Below are 19,789 nucleotides of genomic sequence, written 5' to 3'. Positions count from 1 at the left end.
ATGTCACTCCTCACAAGGATTTGCTCTGATAGTCTTGGAGTCACTATATACTTCAAACTCAATTAAAACTCCTGCAGAAATCCCTAAGAGGATTGGGAAGTCAGAGCCACGGATGCTTTTGACAGTGGGTAGCCAGGGGAGAGGGAGGGAGCTCTTTTATTTCCTCTGCAACTTGCCTGTTTCAGTTACCATCACATCTAGTTCAACCTTTGTGGAGAGGGTAAGTGTTTCCTATTGGAAATACTCTGTATTTCTACAGCAAGATTTTTATAGTATTTGCCTAACAGCAAAAGACATGGATTCTGCAGGCGTGCAGTTAGTCTTGCTTTCTCCAACCATGTACTGATGGGCTTTTTGTCAGCTCAAGGTTCCACCTGAAATGCAAATATTAGGCAATGTTTCAGAGAACTGCAGAGAATGTCTGTGTTTCTGTGCAAATGGTGAAGGTAAGGCAGACAGGGCTGGGTCCAGCCCCTCCGACCTTGAACCCCCAGTCCACAGATAAAGAAAGAGCACTGAACAAAAAAAATGGTATTTTTCAGTAATGACATTGTCGAAGACCCTCTGTCATCCCCAGCTGGAAGTACCTCCCAGACAGACCTGGACGCTGGGGCAAACAACACTGAGGGATTTTAAAATACTATTTTTAATGAATATTAATGGTACCCCAATGTAAAATGAGGCCGTTTTCTGTCAGAAATTGTTATAGAGTATCCCTATCTGCAACGGCCGCGGAAAGTTTAAGGTCACTTTACCTCAAGTTACCCGCACATAATTAATCTTTCAACTTAAAAGCGTGAGTGCAACTTAATTAACAGAAACGTGGCTTCTTCACTAGAGTTCCTCTGGTTTATTTTTTTGTTTGAGGGCAGTTGTTTTTCTGGGGTAAGGAGCAGAACAAGTGAGTCACCCTCTACACCAGACTCTTCGGGCCGCTCATCATTCAGAACACACTTGGAATTAATTAGAAAGTAAAAACCGTAGCGGGGGGGGCTGGTGTGGGCCGCCTCGTAGGCCAGGCCAGGCCAGGCCAGGCCAGGGCAGGGCCGCCTCGGGCCCCCTCTCGCGGCCTGTGGGACGGCCCGGCCCGGCCCTCGGCTCCTCGGGCGGGCTTCGCGCTGCGCCGAGGGGCGGCCCTGCCCGCCGCTGTCGGCCCCCCTCCCCGGGAGGCGGGAGAGCCGCAGGGCCGGGCCGGCGCTGCCCAGCCGCCGGGAGCCGCGGCCGGCGGATCGGTCGGTGCGTGCCGCCCGCCCGAGATCTGCCCGGAGCCGCCGGCAGCCCCGCGGTGAGTGGGCGCCTGAGCGGCGCGGTGAGGCGAGGGAGGGCAGCGGCGGGGAGCGGGCGGGCGGCCGGGAGGGGCAGGCCGGTAGCGGACTCGTGCTGTGGGCCCGCCTCGGCTCCCCAAGGGAACTTTACGGCTGGCAAGGCCGTGCCTCAAAATAAGGTGAGGAAAGTAGAAAATGAAAGCCGGGGGTCGGAGGAGAGAGCTCGCTGCCGGCCTGTGTGTGTGTGTTTGCCTGCCCGCCTGCCTGCCTGCCGGAGGGGCTGGGTGTGAGGGAAGTGGTGTTGAGAGGATGCAACTGAACGTTGTGTTAAAAGCGTTATGACTTCCCTTTCGCTATGCAGGAAACTTAAGGTTATGGTGGAACGTTATGCTGGAGCTTTTAAGTTCCAAAAGTTGGTTGGCCACCAAAGTGATAGACGGGCTGTCAGCGAAAGTCCGCAATTTCAGGAGTATAAAACACACGTGGGTTTCTTCTTGCAGATTTTAATTTAAAAACAAACCATTAAAAAAAAAAAAAAAAACAACAGCTTTTTAAGTGCTCCCTTATCCAGTGCCAGCCCTGTGCGTGGCCCCGTTGGGAGCCGGACGGTCTCTCGCACAACCCACGGCCCCGCCAGGCAGCCCAGAGCCGCTGCTCCCATGGGGCAGGCAGGAGGAGGGACAGGCTGGCAGCGTGGCATGGGCTGGTAGTCGCTGCCCAAGGAAATACCTTTGGGGCAGCCGATCCTCCGCCCACCGTTGCAGCCCGAACACAGCTCTTCAGTGTTTTACCTTCCTTAGCTAACAGTAAGGGTGGGAGGAGGGTCCCAACCTAGCAATGACTTGCTGAAAATACCACTTAGCAAACTCTGCGTAACAAATCCGCCTCGGATGGAAACTGCTGGAGCACTGTGTGAGGCTGCAGCTGGCTATCTTTAATAGGGATCGATCGGCATCAGACAGGGCAGGGCGGTGTAACCGTCACGCTCGATGTACAGCTGCTTTCTCGGAGGTGAGGCAACTTTTCCTGGAAGGGCTGGCTGTGAGCGGGGCTGCCGGCTTCCATGGGACCTTCACCAAAGGGGCCGGGGGCTGCGCGAGGCTGGTGGGACGTTTTGCTGCAGCTCGGGAGAACTAACGTTTGAAGGAGGAGGAGGAGGTCTGATATTTCACGCAAGCAAGGTTTTATTGTCCGCCTTTGCAGGTTTCCCTGCTTGAGTTAATGGCTGGTGGTTATTGCGCCGGGAGTAAGGTAGCTCTGTTCCCGAAGGTGTTGTTTAAACGTGGTAAATGTGGTATGTCGTTTTATGGTTCTTAGTAAGATTTCAGTATTCATATGATTTCAAGTCTCTTGTTGAAATAAGTGTTTGTAGCTTGAATGTTTTGTTGGAGGATGTTAAAGATTTTATCAAAAATCTGAATTTTCTTCCAAGATACGTGCAGTGCTATTCCAGTGCCCGTCTTGGTATTGTTGTGGCGATATTGAATTTCTTTGTTGCTCCACAACAGTTAAGAGATTATTTTGAAAAGGCTGTTGTCCGACAAGAGTAAGGACAAAGATTTAGTTATCAAAATTTTGTGATATGCTTTCCTTTTATACTTCCAGTGTGAGATTTTTTCCAAGGACCCAGAGGTAGTAGCCCAACTCTGGTTCAGTTCATGTGGAACCTGGATTTCTGATTCATCAGCTTCTCCTTTACATCTCTTCAGAAATTGTTCATGTCTCTTTAGATTATGTGTGTGTACATTAGTTTTTAAGTGCATGCATTTAAGTGTGTGCAACTTCTCATGTCTAGCAAGTGGGTACATGAGGACAGGTAGTGATCACATACAGTGATGACTCCTGCACATGAAATTTAGAAAAATAATCTGGAAAACTGAGATCAGTGTCATAAAAAGCACATTTTTTGATTTAGTTTCTACTCTTAAATGCTCATGTCTTAAATTTAAGGTTAAGTTTAATATGTTATTTCAACAGGTGAGCAAGCTTCACAATTCATTGCTCTCTTACTGTCAAGGTGACTGTCATCTGCAACAGAGAAGTGAAGTCTGAGCCAGCAAGGTCTTGTGCTGCAAGTGGTGTTCCCCCAAAGACAAACACTAGGCAGATGCTAGCTCACCTCTGCCGCCTCATGGGATCAGTAGGAAAGGCCCAGGTGGGATCCAGAAATAGTCTGTAAGAGTCATCAGATCTCAAGAATCCAGTACCTCCCCATTTCTTTATTTTATGGCAGTCACTTGATAACAGAGAGATACTGGAAATGTTCCTCAGTTCTGTCTTTTAGTCTTTTTCTTTGTATTTTAAGTAAAGCTCTGTGGCAGTCGGACATCCATCTGAAGATCTTACTCAGGCTAAAAGGAGCTGATAAAAGTGAATTCTAGGCATACAAATTATTTGTACATAAATAGCAGCTTTCAAAACAAAAAGCGCAGTAGCTCCTTCTCCAAGTTAACTGTACAGAATATCCTTCAGTATACTGATCCAAAGGGTGTGTTCTTTTTTTTTTTTTTTAAGAACAAAATCCAGTTTTACTAGGCAAGCTTGGGCTAAAGGGTTACAAAAATAATACAGAGCAAGGCTTTGAGGCAGAAAAGGGTGAAACGGCTGTTGGAAATTGTGTCATTTCCTAGTGTCCTGACATCATGAGAGCCAGCGACTGTGTGATGAAAGGCCCTTTTCATGCCACGTAGAGAAAGCTGTCATACAGGTCAACACAAAGGTCCAGTATGTGCTTAGAGTTTAGCGGCCAAAAAGATTTTTACTTAGAACATTTCTCTACTGTCTAGACAGGATCGAAAAAACCCAGGTATCATCTACTATGCAGATGTTTTATGGCACTGTGCAGAACTAAACTGAACTATTTGGGTTTTGTGTTGGGGTTCCCTGGCATGTTAAGAAAAATTCCCAGGTTTGAGTGAGCTGTCTGCAAGCCCTGGATTAGGGAGAGGGGAGTCAGAAGATTTTTCATTGCTGAAATCTTTACTAAAATCTCGAAAACAAACTCATTCAAGTAATGTGCTACACATAAAAAGTAGTCTGTGAGTGGATTTTTCCCCCAGCTTTTACAGTATTGATTTAATGAGCTTTGGGTGAAAACTTTTTAATTTGTAACTCTGCTTGTGAAATGAATAAAACTGCTTGAGCAATTTTGTACTCAATATTCGCTTCATTCTCACTTTGTAATATTTGGGATTTTTTTTTGGTAAGTGCTGTAATAATCCCTGAGCGGACTTTGCAATACTGTATGGGTGGGTGAGATTTGCTATCTGGAAGGTAGGGATGGGTTCTCCTCCAAGCATCATCACTATGAGTATGTCACTTCTTGCAGTGCACGTTTCCTCATTGTAAAGATCCTAATTCTTCATACGGCGCTTCTGAGCCTATAGTTATTCTAAAGCACAATAAAGATATTGAATTGGAAGGCACTAGCCAAGGGAAGTTTGTCATTATAATGTATGTATAGGTATGTGATATAGTAATTCTAGATCGCTGGGAGGCTGTAAGATAGAAGTTTGGAAAAATCAAGAAGGCAGGTAGGTGATATGAAGCTTTCGTCTCCTACCTTCTGTTGTACTAGGTGATTGACTCATATAACGAGAATGAATATAGAGACAAATTAATACATTTGAAAATTTAGCCATACAAATGTATATATATTAAAGTTCTGGGTGGACTAATCTTTGGATCCAGAACTCTTAGTTCTCTGATTCATAAGGACCAGGACCAAAAGGACATAAATACCAGAAATAGCACTTGAGTTCAAACTGTGGAATTTTCCACTTATGTCTCACCTAACCCAGCAGTGCATTAAAGCTTCATTTTCCCTTTTTTTGGAATGTGACTTTCCCTAAGCAGCTCCTCTGCCTGTGCTCAGAACAGCAGCCACCAGGAGGCATGTTCTCCCCAGTTGCGCTTAGAGCTGTTTTCATCTTTCTGGTCTGCAGACCACCTTGCAGACCCCATGCGTGGTCCAGATGAATTAGGCGTAGAGTTGGAGGTATGGGAGTGTGGAACAGGGCAGGAGCTGGAGAAAAGCATTGATGGGTTGCTAGAAATACCTCGTAGCTGTGGAGAACGAGAGGCAGGTGTTCAGAAAGTATCTCACACACAGCATGAGACCTGGCAATGCTGTTCAGTCTGCCGTGGCATGTAATGGAGCATGAGTTGGATAGGTCATGGTATCATAACAGAAAGGCATACAGCCCCTATCTTATGCAGAAAATCCATCCCTGCTGATGCCATTGTACTGTTCACAGTTTTGGGGCCAGGGAGGTCTCTGTTTGAAACACGGCTCCCTTTCAGTAGCAGTCCAGTGGCGGGCTAGCCAAGAGTGAGCCATGTTCGGTTATTTGAAAGGATGCAGGAGCTCACCCACCCACCCGATGCTCGCTGTCTCTGAGTTTGTAGAGAATGAAAACACCTTTTGGGAGTCCCAGCATGGAGCAGAAGATAAAATACGAACCTCTGCCTCTGGTATTTTCTGTTGGCTATCTTTTATCAGCATGTGTCCTGTGTGTTGACTTTAGCTAGCCCTCTGCAGTCTGTAGCCTGGTAGCTCCAGGGAGAAGTATGCTATGGTGTAAGGTGGAAGAGTTGGATTACTTGAGTTGAATCGCTTTCTAATTGGAAGGCTCTTCTAGAAATGGTTGAATATTTTCATCTGGAAAGAGAAGCCAATCTAAACATTAAGTATTGTAGCTGCTTCTGCTCTTGCGTCGGTTCCTTTAGTATGGCTAGGATTATTTGCTTAGGCTGGTTTAAGACAGTAGGTACTTCGGTTGGTATTGTCTTTCTAGCCAGGAGAACCGAAGGTAGTTCATCTCTGTCTGAGCTAGCAGGCTGCTGGAGGCATGGCTGTGTGTAAACCGTTATATGGCGCTGATGCGCGGCACTTTGGGTACCTCCATATTGACAATATCAAACCTGGAATGGAAGAATGGAAATCATATACTGCAGCCAGCTAGACCAAGGTCTAAAAGAACGCATTTTCTCTCTGCATAGCTCTAGGATCAGTGCCTTGTAATGGGCTGATGGCAGGAGAAACGGGTGGTTTAAGCACCACACTGAAACTCACTTCTCTCACTTCTCCCCTCACGCGTTTTTGAGAGACTCAGGCTGAACTGATAGTAGCAGTGAATGTTTTATAGGTGCTTGTGAAAAGGTGATGAAGTGAAAAAATTTTGAGACGAGCTCCTCAGTGGCATCCTCAGCACTGCTAGCCCAAATACTGATTTGGAAATTAATTCAGTTGTAAACATTGCACAGAACATTAGTTTGTTTGATGTTTGGGCTGCACAGCAAAGGTGTAATTAGCACATAAGGTGTATGTTGTTATTACCATTCCAGGACTGCAAGGGTGCTGGAAAGGGAAGCCTGGGAGTTAGGCTTTGCACGGTTCTGCTGCCTTGACTCAACTGTAGCACCAGGTGAATGGGTTTCTGGTGAAATTTATCAACTAAAACGTACTAGTGGTAGTAGGTATTGTGGCTAAAAGAGAGTTTTCTGGAGGATTCTAGATGTTTTCTGGAAACCAGGCAGGCTGTACAAATGCCAACCATTGCTGTTGGTATCATCAAGTTTCATTAGGGCTTGTCTTGTCAGGACTTTTTCACATTCAGGCAAGATGTTTCCTGGATTAAATGTGCTCAATTTTGTAATCACCTTGTTTTACTGTTTGTAGGCTGCTGGTACTAGAGCATTTGTTCTAGCAGAAGTGTTCCACCTAACTTCCATTGCGCCCATTAGTGTTTTCCACTTGTGTGTACTGTTTTGGTCAGATGTAATTTACTTGAAAATCAGCTTTTAAAAAAATACATAAATGAGATTTAGACCAAGCTGTGCAATGCTAGAAATACACTAATTGTAGTTAATTTTCAGCAACTGAATTGAAGTGAGTATTGGATTACAATAAGCCCTCTGTCTATCTTTGCATGGCGCAACAGGCTGCAGATAGTGATTTTTATCAAGGAAGCCTCCCCAAGAGACAGTGCTGCTGCATTCTTTTCCATTTCACAACATTGCCAGTGGCAGGTTTATTCTACAGGATATGAGCTTCCCTACTAGGGAAGGTGATTCTTTGCTTAACATGGCTATAATGGGGAGGCTCTTTCCAAGTTTGTTTGGAAATTGCTTTCTCTGCTGAACTAAGACTTTTAGCCCCTTTTTATAAATACTGTATTCACTCTAATAAAAAGTCTCATTAGCACATTCATTTAATGCAAGTGGTCCTTCTTTGTGTTTTTAGGGAGTCCTCGAAATAGCAGCAATGGCGGAATTCAACGATGTCCATTCAGGGACTGAAATGCCAGAAGGAGATGATGCTAAATGCAGTTTCCATAACAGAATGTTCTTGGAGCCTCAAGAGAAGAAGAGAAGCGTGAAGGCTCTGGTGGTTAAGCAAGCAAAGAAAAGTTGCAGCTGCACTCCAGCCAAAGTTAAAGACTATGTTTTCAGTTTCTTTCCTGTCTTGCAGTGGCTTCCTAAATACAAACTAAGAGAGTACCTACTGGGAGACATAATGTCTGGTGTGATTGTGGGGGTCTTACTAGTCCCACAGTCAATTGCCTATTCTCTCTTGGCTGGACAAGAGCCTATTTATGGCCTTTATACATCCTTTTTCGCTAGCATTATTTATTTCATATTTGGAACCTCCCGCCACATCTCAGTTGGCATCTTTGGTGTGCTTTGCCTGATGGTGGGACAAGTGGTGGATCGTGAGCTACAGAGAGCTGGCTATGACTTAGAACCAGATGCGCTCAGTGTCCTCACAGATACAGCAGCGTATGTAAACACCACCATTTCACCTGTGAATCGGACATCACAGGAGCTGCTCTGTGATAAAAGCTGCTATGCAATTACAGTGGGAGCCACCATAACCTTCATAGCTGGAGTTTATCAGGTAAGAGGAGGTGGACAAACAGGTATTCTGTGGAAATAGTTTTAATTCTTCTTTTTAGGTGATTGTCCACATGAACAGCCTGCTGGGCTTGCACGTGTTCTCAGTCTGCATTCCAGGGGAGTGGACACAGGGAGGACTGGAGGTCTCCAGTTCCTGTGGTGCAAAAAATTCCTCTGTGTCCTCTCCATTTAGTGCTTGCAGTGCTACTCTTTTGGGGACTGCAAGGACCTGCACGTAACTGTGGCCTGAAGCTCCGAAGCTCTTTTTTTTTTTTTTTCTTTTTTTTTTTTTTTTGGCTAGCTTATAGCTTAGGCCTCCATTTCATTGTGCCAAAATGTGGTGTGTCAGCTTTTAATTCCAGGTGTCAGTCATTTGCCTTTTATCAAAAATTAATCTGGACAGTAAAAGTATTTCCAGTTTGTTTTTTTTATTTGTCACTGTGCTTGTAATACTTTGCTGTTTGCCTATTCAAAGCCAAAACAATGCCATTGAATGAAAAGGACACTACTGAGATAATAAAACGTATTTGAAATAGAACTTTTTAATTATGACCATATTAAAATATATTACTTAAGAATATTTTACCACCACATCTCTACTTAGTTCCTGGAATTCACGGCTTGCTGAAATTAAAGCAGATATTTTTGGTTTTAGAGAGTCATGCATTAACCAGAACGGATTTAGTTTTAACAGTACTGCAGAGCTGTGGCATTTCAGTTTGTGAGTTCACATTCATTTTTTCCTACAGTGACCTCCAGGGTGATAGCAAATCAAACTATAGAGGAGCAGAAAAGGAAACATACTTGTGATAACCTAAAACACTGGTTTTAGACATAACCTGGTACTTTTTCTTGTACTGCAAGTTAGGGTTGAGTAATTTCAGAAGTATTCTGGGATTCATGAGGTACACTGGTTTTTGTGTTTCATCACTGTAGTACAGATGCAGTTTTGGTTGTGAATTGCCCTTAATATTCTTTGCAAGTACAATTACAATTAAGTTTCTTTATATGAAGAAATCAGGTTACTTTATTGTGAGTCCCTCTGAATGTTAGGCGTATTCTATTTGCTGTCTCTCTGCCTGCTGACCACTAGGTCTTCATGCCCTCAAATACTTTTTTTTCTTAATTGGAAGCTGTAACCAAAGTCACATATTCTTTGTATCAGAAACTTTACAACCAAAACACAAAAAGCAAGCCTGCTCACACCAGTTGCCTACAGCATAACTGGGTAAGGCTATTATTGCTAATGATTTACAGATAGAAAAACCTTGAATTAACTTAATTAACAAGGTTGTGAGGGACCCTTTTTAAGAGCTTGTCTCTGAGCCGATGTCCAGTCAGTCCTGGTCCCAAACCTGCCTTCTCTCCAGCAACGATCCTAGCCTTCTTTATTTTGCCTTAACTACTTAGTAGGATATATCAGATTGACGCTACTTAAAGTTTAATACCTGTAAGTTCTAGCCTGCAGTCTTCAGATAACAGCACTGACATCCCTGTTGCCCAGCTCAAGGAATTAAAAGGTTTCTAGCAACTGCTGTGAGAAGGTCCATCCTCCATTTGGCATGAAGGTTGATGGGGAGAAAGGGACGTTTACCAGGTGTGAGGACACGTGTAGAGTAGGTATCCATAAAACCAGTCATTCCCATGAGAGAGCACCAACTCCATTCAACTGGCATTAATAAAAATGAATGACAAAGCACTTTAAAAACTTATCTCTATTTATATAATCTGCATCACAAGAGTTTGCAGCTCATATACTTTCTGAATCAGATGCACTAAACTTTATGCAGTGCAAAGGACAGCTGTTATGTCATAAGCTATATTTTTATTGCAGGTTGTGAGCTCAAGTGTAAGACAGACAAAGACAATCAAAAAGGTTTTGGATCCCTGCAAAGTTCACAGAGATTATTCGAACTTGAAAAAGAAATGGCAAAAGTAGCTGGTATATGAAATGCTTTTTTTCCCCTAGGTTTCTTTGCCCACTGGGGTAACTAGGAGTGACTAATGATCAAACAACAAATACGGCCAAAAAAGCCTGTTCTGTGTTAGGAGCACATCTCCTTTAAGTGTGGTGTACAAGGAGCAGCTGAATGCTGGAGACTGTTTTTTCCCTGCTCAGGCCATGCTTTGTCCTCTAAGGCTATGCTCGGTGGTGATGTTGGTTTTTTTTTGTTTTTTTTAATCCCACCTCCCTCCAGAGTCTCTCAGTGATGACATCTGCAAGATTTGCTCCTAATCTGTTGTGTGTGGTTGATTCCTTCTAGGTGGCCATGGGTTTCTTTCAAGTGGGCTTTGTCTCAGTGTACCTGTCTGATTCATTGCTGAGTGGATTTGTCACGGGTGCCTCCTTTACCATCCTGACCTCACAAGCCAAGTATCTTCTGGGCCTAGACATTCCACGGAGCAGTGGCATCGGCTCCGTCATAGCCACGTGGATAAACATCTTCAGAAACATACACAAGACCAACATCTGTGATCTCATCACCAGCTTCTTGTGCTTTCTTGTACTTATCCCAACCAAAGAGCTTAATGAACATTTTAAATCCAGGCTCAAGGCTCCAATACCAGTTGAACTAGTCGTGATTGTGGCAGCTACTCTGGCATCTCACTTTGGGAAGCTGAGAGAGACTTATGGCTCGAGCGTTGCTGGACACATCCCAACTGGGTTTCTGCCACCCAGCCCTCCAGACTGGAACCTGATTCCTAATGTGGCTTTGGATGCTATCCCCATAGCTATAATTGGCTTTGCCATCACTGTCTCCCTCTCAGAGATGTTTGCCAAGAAGCATGGTTACTCTGTGAAGGCCAACCAGGAAATGTATGCCATTGGCTTCTGCAACATCATTCCTTCTTTCTTCCATTGCTTCACAACAAGTGCAGCTCTTGCCAAGACTCTTGTCAAAGAGTCCACAGGCTGTAGGACGCAAATGTCTGGCGTGGTGACTGGTTTGGTAATCCTATTAGTTCTCCTTGTGATTGCACCTTTATTTTATTCCCTTCAGAAATGTGTCCTTGCTGTCATAACCATTGTAAACCTCAGAGGAGCCCTGCGGAAGTTTAAGGACCTGCCAAAAATGTGGTATTTGAGCAGAGTGGACACAGTGATCTGGATAGTTACTATGGCAGCCTCAGCACTCACCAGTACTGAGATTGGTCTTTTGGTTGGTGTTTGCTTCTCTATGCTTTGTGTCATTTTCCGAACTCAGAGACCGGAGGCACCGCTGCTTGGCTGGGTGGCAGACTCTGAGACATATGAATCCCTGTCTGCTTACAAGAACTTGCAAACCAAGCCAGGAATCGTGGTGTTCCGTTTTGAAGCACCCCTCTACTACATCAACAAAGAGTGCTTTAAATCCACCCTGTACAAGCAAACTGGGGTTAACCCAGTTGGGGTGAAGACAGCAAAGAAAAAAGTAGCAAAAAGAATGCTTAGAGAGAAAGAGGTGGATTCTGGTGTCAACGAGACCAGCATCTCCATGGATTTTGTTTCTGAACCCCTGGGGTTTCACACAATAGTGATTGACTGTTGTGCAGTACAGTTTCTGGACACAGCAGGAATATGCACACTCAAAGAGGTCTGCAGGGACTACAGGGAGATAGATGTCCAGGTGCTACTGGCCCAGTGCAATCCTTCGGTGAGAAGTTCCCTGATCCGAGGAGAATTCTTTAAGGAGGGGGAGGACCACCTTCTCTTTCACAGTGTGCACCAGGCTGTGGACTTCGCATTGGGTTCACAGGGGCGCAGTGGGAACAGTGCCTCTAAGAACTAGTTGTGGAAAGGGAGCAAGCTGGAACAAAGCCTAAGGGGGGAAAAAATGGCTATGGGTCTGTATGTCTATGCAATATATATGCACTCAGATAAAAAGAGGCAGAGTTGTTTTTAACACACTGGTTACTATGAAGCCTGTTTTGATGCTTTAAATTTGCCTGCCAGGTGTAGTGATTCAATAGGTGGTACTGAATGAAGGCAATTCTTAACTTGATTATGGCCAATCTGTGAATCTAAGCATGTTCATATGGTTATTCATCTCATTTCTCTTCTCTCTTGAACTTCCCTTGCCTCAGTTCCCCTCTGAGTTTTGATCATCAGCATTGAAGTCTTTATTGCAGCCCTGTCTTTATGGATGGGGTGGGATTTTGAAGTAGTCTGGGCATCCTGTCCAACTGAATAATGAGAGGCAGCTCATTTCTTGTCCCTCGTTCTGGCATTGCTTTTCCATATTACCACACCATTATATTTTCTAAGGAATGACTGACAGAGACTGTTTGCTCTGGTCTTTACCATGGAGTGATTGGTTGGTGATTTTGTAACCTCCCTGAATTTGAGACACAGATAGATAAATAAAATCTAAATATGCATGAAAAGGTCTTAATGAATAGCTTCTAACCACTATCACCTCCAGAGGCTTTGTCGTCACCTCCTGCGAGCCTCCTGCAGCCAGGCAATGGGGGCATGGTTATCTCATCTCTACAGGCCTTTATGAGCCAGGAAAGTTTGCCTCTTCAGCTTGAATTTTTTTGTAATGGTTTTTATTCAGAGGTGACTGTTTAGAAGTCTCATTCATCCTTATGGTCAGTCATTTGTTTTCCTAATATTTAGGAGCTCATTAGAATTGTAGACATTAGATATGGAAAATGTCTAATTCTTTATTTTCAACAGAAAATAGTCCCTTATAGACAGTTTTTTATGCCAGACAGACAGAATTACAGGCATTAAAATGAAAAGGGTCAAATAGATAATCCAGCATCTGTCCAAATTTGTCCAAGTCACACAGACTTCATGTGTGAACGCAGGTTTTATTGACTGTAAACCATTTATGTATGCTCTGTCATGGACTTTTTATAATGCGGATGGACAGGCCAAGAAATACAGCTATTAGAAAAGGAGCTAGAGAGAATTTCTGCTGAATGTTATTTCACCATGCTAGTGTAAATAAAACTTTGTACTTTGATTTTAAATTATGCATAACAGAGAAGAGTGCCTGTTCTTCATGCTAAAATACAAGCACTGGGAAGAGGTTCTCTTTTCTTACAGCAACAGAATACAATTCTGAAGGCAGAATTGAGCGATTAACAGTTTCTACTGACTACCAGCTATACAGAGCACACAATCCGTCCTTGGAAGATGGTGATTTCTCCCAGGGGAGTTTATAGTCTGAGTTGCAGGTTCTTCACAGCTTTTAAAGGGAAAAGATGTTGTATACAGACAATATTCTCATCTGCCGTTGTTCAAAAGTGAGTCAGGAGTCAAAAAAGGAGTAAAATGCAATACCAATCTTGAAACATTTTCTAAATAGAAAATTGAGTTTAGGATTATTTTTTTTGATCTGAGGTAGGACTGGTAACTATGCCCTTCTTTCTATGAAAAAGGAGTTGGGACCTCAAGAGAAGGACGAGGTAGCAGAAAGATGAGTCCCAGGACCTGGCAAACTTTATATGTTAACTGAACTTAATACATTTTTTAGGACCTCTTAGCAACATAATGAAATGCTGGGGAAGGTGGGGGTGGCTGGTGGCTGTAGCATATATTGAAAAGGAGCGCATAACTGAGATCTGTGCATTGTGTGTTCTAGAACTGGCATTGTTAAGGAAACAGGTCTCCAGATATCGAAGAGAAAATGCTGAAGCTTCTGCAGTATTCAAAAACCCCAAATATTTTTCTTTCTCAGCCTTGAGGCATGTTTATACAAGGAGACGAATCCCAAATAGCTAATGCTGAATTTTTTATTTTCTGCAGTAACCTCCTGCATGAACTTTTTTAATTCTGTGTGAAGAATCCTTTATGCAGTTTGGATAATTGTAATTACTCAATTGGTATTACCAGAGTGGATTAGCCTAAGCCGTATAAAAGCAGTGAGTGGGGTTAAAGCCCACACAGGGAGTGAGTGCAGGATGGAAATTATGTTTTAGTTCCTCATCGTACCTGTTTTGCATTGAGTTCCCATTCAGAGCCCCTGGGTTGGTGTCGAGAGGGAGCTGGCGCTACGGCGGCAGCTCCCGCCAGCTGGGTGCCAGCTTGGGAAGGCTTGTCACCGCAGGGGTTTGCCTGGCTTGTCACCCCAGGGGTTTGTGCCTGGCCACTGACGGGCTGGCTGGCGGCAGGCAGACCCACACATGTGCATTCAGCAGACAGCAGTGCAAGCATCACTAGAACTTTGAACGAAAGCCTCAATACCATTTCTTAAATGCTGATTTTAACTATATTTTTCAAGAGAGCAGAACAGTGCTAGAAGCAGTGCTCTCTTCTCAAAGCCCTGGCAGACAATAAGCAGCGTACGTTGTTATTGCAAATGTTCCTGCCTACCCCCAGCTACTCATTCTACCCCTTTGCCCCCCCAGGCATGGGCAGCTGAGAGGGAGGGGAGGAATGAGCAGCTGGCCTGGGGGCTTCCTCTAAGGCAGGTCAGCCACCGGTGGGATAGAAGTGAGGTAGAATTTGCTCCAAGTAATTCTTTCCTCTTTACGCTCACAATTCCTCTCTCCCGTACTCTTTCCATGCTGCCTGGGTGGAGATTTTTTGACCTGTGACCATGCACAGGTTTGTAGCCAAATTCTAACCAAGAAGGGGAAAACCAGCAATTACTTATTAAAAGATGTTTTTTTCAAATCCATTTCTACCTGTGTCAGAAAGGGAGGAATAGCAAAGTTACTTCCAAGGAGTATGCCCTTTAAACAGCTGGCAGGATGCATATTTGTAGCTCCTGGGTATTTATTTACATAAAAGCACAATAAAACAGTCATAAATTGATTTTTCAAAGAATTAATTTAGAATACAGCTAAAAGATATACCAAATTGATATATATTTAGCTACAGCACATTGTATTTGGCCTCAATGCTGTTTGTGCAGCCACAACTGGCAATATAGCCTCCAAATTCCATGTTAAGCAAAAGACAAGAAACTGTATTAAAATGCAACAGCAAAAGCAGCCAGCCAGCCAACCAAAAGAACAAGTTTTAATGTTCTTATTTAAGATAATGTCCAGAGGTCATAGTATTAATAAGTCCGTATTAATGCGCACAGCCCTAGTTGAAAGGGAACAAAAATAAATGCCACTTGCCAGAGAGTTCAGTATAATAGAGAGTCCTTTGGAATTAACTGAAGATTAGAGTTTATCATGGCTGGAATTTTTACAACAGTGGGGTTTCAGCCATTTTCCTTTTAGGCCTAGAATAACTTTTTAGCAGAGCAGAGACATGAATCTGATTCAAGCGTACTGGCAAGAAGCATACTTTGCTTGACTATGTTTATGGACCCTTTAGAAGTAATTCAATTTCACCTTTAGGAATCAGGGCAACTGATTGAAAACTGTTTCCCTAAATGATTTATTTTATAAAGGAATTTCATATATATATATACACACACATATATGTGTATGTTTGTATGTGTGTACACATATATACACCTTTTGCTGCTGTATGATGGATGCAGCAGCTATATATATCCAATTACACTTGATACTCCTGTTCCTGTCCTGGGAAGGGCTCTTCTGCTTTCTGCTGTTTTAAATGAGCAGTGGAATACACATACCGGATTTTATAAGGGGAAATCTGACATACCCACTGCTTTCTACACCTTCTCTTATGCCTGCCTCACGGCTTCATTTGTAATCTATAGGAAGAGAAGGGGAATCTCAGAACAATTGGTTTGGGGTTTATGCCTCTGTCTGGGACGGGGAATGTTCATCCCAGGTGCAACCTTTAGAACCTTAGGCTAGACGGGAAGATGCTATAAATCAGTGGATCTCCATTCCCAAACTTACTAATCGGCAATTATCAGTCTAAATGAAGAATTAAGAGATCATTAGCACGTTCATTAGTGACAACAACACTTGGCATTATGGAAATTAACACACTCAGTCTCAGCTATACTAAAGACTCCTTTTCAAAGACATTTCCATGTCTTTAGTAGTCTCCTGCTAAATGTCAGGCTTTTTTTTTATGTTTATTGCTATTACAGATAGTAGTGTCAGTTGCAGTTGCACTAATGAATGTTTCACTTGTGTGCATGTTTTGACACGGAAATAATTTTCGGTCCACTTCATAAAACAGGGAAGGGTACTGCAGTGAGGCATGTGGTGCTTATTTTTGGATTATAATGCCATTGCCAACCTTAGTCTTGTGTGATTTAGTGATCCCGATTTCCTTGTAAGCCCTTGCATCTCCATCTGCTCCTCTCTAATTCACTGTGGGACCCACCTGCACCCTCTGACTTCTTTCTGTGTTTTGCTGTAAAACGTTGCATACGTTTGACTGTAAATAGAATAATCGCTGCCTTTGCGTATGTTGCTATTACACGTGAGCTGCTACTCAATTTTCACGCCAGATCTTTTGATAAGGCTAAAGCTCCTGAACAAAGAGCGTGAAACAAGGCCAAAACCCCACCCATCTTCTGGGTGCTGCCGCTGTGAGAAAGGGGGCTGGGGGCTGCTGGTGGGGGAGCATCCCTGAGCATGTCCCCCGATGACATGTGGGTGCCCAGTGTGGGTCTGGGCGAGGGTTTGTGTAGCTGCAGGAGTAATGACAGGTAAACCTGGAGGTGTCTTTATTATGGGGCTACTGTGACACTGTGTTATACAGCCATGTGCCTTTCTCCATAACAAGTGTAAGAATCACACAGGACCTAGGTCCTGCTCAGAGCTGCTGCATGAGTTGCTGTCCCGAGCTACATATATAAGGGATTTCTGTTTTCATGCTTGTTTATTTTAATCTAATTTTAATCTAAATCCACATGTGGTTCTCCCAGCCAGGGCAGCAGAGCTTCCATGGCTGCTGTGCTCTTTCCTTGTCGGGCTGCGGTGATGAATGGAAAGGTGCTCTTTGGGGGGAAAAAACACAGCCATTCCTTCCTCTCCACTTACTTCTGCTGGCTTGTGCCAAGAGACATTAAAACCCACTGCTGAAGTGCAGCAGGGAGATATCACAGGCAGGAAAGCATCCTTGCGGCTGCACCAGGGTTTTAAGCCGGTCAATACCCCACTGCTTCCCATGGCCTTGTGCTGAGGTTGGCTGTGAACTCTGCCGGTGCCAGGTCCTAGATCTAGGCTTGCCTGGTGGAATCCAGTCTTTTTGTTGCCATTCCTCCCTTCAGAAGACCAGCAGCACTGCACATCTCCCTGGGTCCAGTTCCCTGAATCTTTCACTCGGGCTGTGCTCAGTCCCTGTTCCCCACCACCTTTAGCTACCTGCTGTCATCTCCAGTGCTGCTGGCACAAAGACCTTTTAGGCAGGTTGAAGTCACGTCACTCGTGTGTCTCCATTCCAGATACGGGGCAGGAATGGCCATGCTGGCCCTGCATCCGGGCACACGGGAGCTGACCTGAGCCCCCCTGTGCTCCCAGTGCAGTGAGGACCACAGCTGGGCCATAGGAGTCTGCTGGTCTAAAAGATCATAGAAACTGGAACAAGAGGAAAACCTTTGAGTGAAGGGTGAAAGTGAAACTCTTCAGGCAAAGAGTTTTTTTCAGGGCATTATCTTCTGTTGTGTGGTTTTTTTACACATGCTTTGGAAAAGTGATTAAATGATTGAGGTGATTTACATTCTTTTAGGGTTTTTTTACTAACATAGCTAAGGTAATGAAGCTGTGACACAGGTAGCAGTCATCTGTTGCTAATGCCATTCAAGGTGCTTTGTATCTGTGTAGTTTATTTTACTTTGCTGAGTCTCAATGTAGGATACCCTTGTGAGACTTCAATATTGATATAACTGTCCACACTAGAAGGGCTTTGCACTTCTGCTATGCTGGCATAGATAAAGGGGGCAATGTCTTTAGTGCAGACTTCGCACTGTGAGTCACCTTGTACTTGCACTTGGTTGTCATGTTTGTAAGCCTTTGTAGGATCAGCTGCTCATGTGAAAAACTACCTGATCTTTACTAGTTCAATTGAATTCCACTGGAAGTGGAAATAATTCTGAGTCTTGCGTTTTCTTTTGAGGTCATTACACTGCTGAAAGTGAGGCCTCTGGTTAGGTAAAATGGCAAATCTTTAATATATGTATATATTTAATTCATACTGTAATTAGTACCTTTCTATTTTATTTTCTAGAGATGATATAAGCTAAGGCATATTGCTGTTTCTCTAATGTGCAAATATACAAAATATTGGATGGAGAATCAAATCTCCATTGAGTAAATTTAATGCCAAAAATATTTGAATTCCAGCTCCCTCTAGCTCTGAAAGCACTTAGCTCTTCATCCACCTCCCAGCTGATCTCAGGACTCCAGAGGAAGATAGGAAACGAAACGTTTTGCTGGACTTGGGTCCAAGTTTTTTATGTCTAATTTTTGATTTAAGGAAGTAAATTTTATGTATATTTGAAATGCAGCTGAAACATCGTTAAAGAGAGGTAAAGCCTCACTTTTTCTGGTAAGCACATGATGCTTTGAGTTTGTCAGCCTCTTGAGTCCATGACCATCATCTCTAGTACCTTGGTGTGTTCTGGGGTATGATTTTTGAATTATTTTAAATTCAGAATAATTTTAGATATTTGTGGCATAATGTTTTGCAGAATAAACAAAATGGCAAATTTTGCCTGGAGTAATTTTTTCAAGTTGGAGAATCAGTTTAACCAAACAGGACCTCAGGAATGGAATAGATCACATTGGTCAGCTGACCTAACCAGTTTACAAAATGGTTTGTTTGAATAAAATGTGGAAAAGTTGTATAGTATGTATAAAATATCACTTTACTTTTTACTGTGACTTATCTGTGCAGTAAAAATAAGGTAAAATGTTTCCCCCAGTTGGGTGGCAGAATCTGGGGCGCTGGGCGAGCTGTGTTGCTCTGTGGCATCAATCCGTGCCGGGTGGGTGTTTGGGGACACGGACCTTGCCCTGCACCCAGCATGGGGAGAGATGTGATACCATCAGCTCCTTGCTGAGCGCTGTGCTCAACGACCAAATGTTTGTGATGAGAGTTGTTTTTCGTCAGTCGTCTTCTTATGTCCTACCATCAGCTATGGGGTATAGCCTCTGCGTGTTGTTGACTCTCCTTTATGCTGTCTCTGTCTGTTATATATGTATCAACTGTAATTTTTAAATGCTAATGTGCCTTAACTGTCATTGTAGAAGATTTGTTTTCGCACAAGAATTTTCTATCAAGTATGGTAAAATCTTTGGGATTTCTTTACCACCATTAAAAGATGATATTTATGGGTTTTTTCTGTTGTTGGACATATGCTTGATACCTTAGAAATGCTGCAGCTATATATTTTAAAAAGAAAAGCAGCGGATGTTTGAGTCCCTGCTTCTCCTGGCAGTTGTGCCCAGTGCCCGTTGTGAAGCACAGTGTATGCACAACTGTGCGCACTGTTCTACCGCCCTCTGTACACACGTAGGCACACGTGGAAGTTTCCTGCCAGCATAAACCAGGGCATTGACTGATGGTATGTGGCCAGGAGCAGGCTTTCACCTCCTTCAGACGTCGGTGCTCTGTGCAACCAGGCTGCCGTTTGTCTCAGGAATAATAAGTAATAAGCAATGTGATGATGATGATGTGCCGTGTGCCGGTGAGCAGCACCCTCCTGTGGGCCAGGTCCGTATTCCTAAAATGCAAGAAATGACAGATTTGGTCAGGTTTGGTGCTATTCAGCCTTACAAAATTTCTGCAATGTATTTTGGCCTTATTT

General features: G+C 43.6%; 1 protein-coding gene across 9 annotated transcripts; it reads left to right on the top strand.

Annotated features, from left to right (window-relative positions):
• The first annotated feature begins 1,144 nt into the window (after nucleotides 1-1,144).
• Nucleotides 1,145-19,310, top strand: SLC26A2 (solute carrier family 26 member 2). Of its 9 annotated transcripts, none has more exons than XM_063348643.1 (4): nucleotides 1,145-1,285; nucleotides 2,469-2,516; nucleotides 7,510-8,163; nucleotides 10,427-11,935. In XM_063348643.1, the coding sequence occupies exons 2-4, from the start codon at nucleotides 2,487-2,489 to the stop codon at nucleotides 11,930-11,932; spliced, it is 2,190 nt and encodes a 729-aa protein (XP_063204713.1). In that variant the 5' UTR covers nucleotides 1,145-1,285; nucleotides 2,469-2,486; the 3' UTR covers nucleotides 11,933-11,935. The 9 variants fall into 9 exon arrangements, with proteins under 9 accessions (XP_063204713.1, XP_063204718.1, XP_063204714.1 ...); XM_063348644.1 differs by lacking the exon at nucleotides 1,145-1,285 and adding an exon at nucleotides 1,293-1,444; XM_063348648.1 differs by lacking the exon at nucleotides 2,469-2,516.
• The last annotated feature ends 479 nt before the right edge of the window (nucleotides 19,311-19,789 follow it).

This window comes from Chroicocephalus ridibundus, chromosome 11 (assembly GCF_963924245.1).
Source record: "Chroicocephalus ridibundus chromosome 11, bChrRid1.1, whole genome shotgun sequence".
Taxonomy (NCBI): Eukaryota; Metazoa; Chordata; class Aves; order Charadriiformes; family Laridae; genus Chroicocephalus; species Chroicocephalus ridibundus.
The sequence above is the reverse complement of the archived record's forward strand: the minus strand, read 5'-3'. Positions and strand labels throughout refer to the sequence as shown.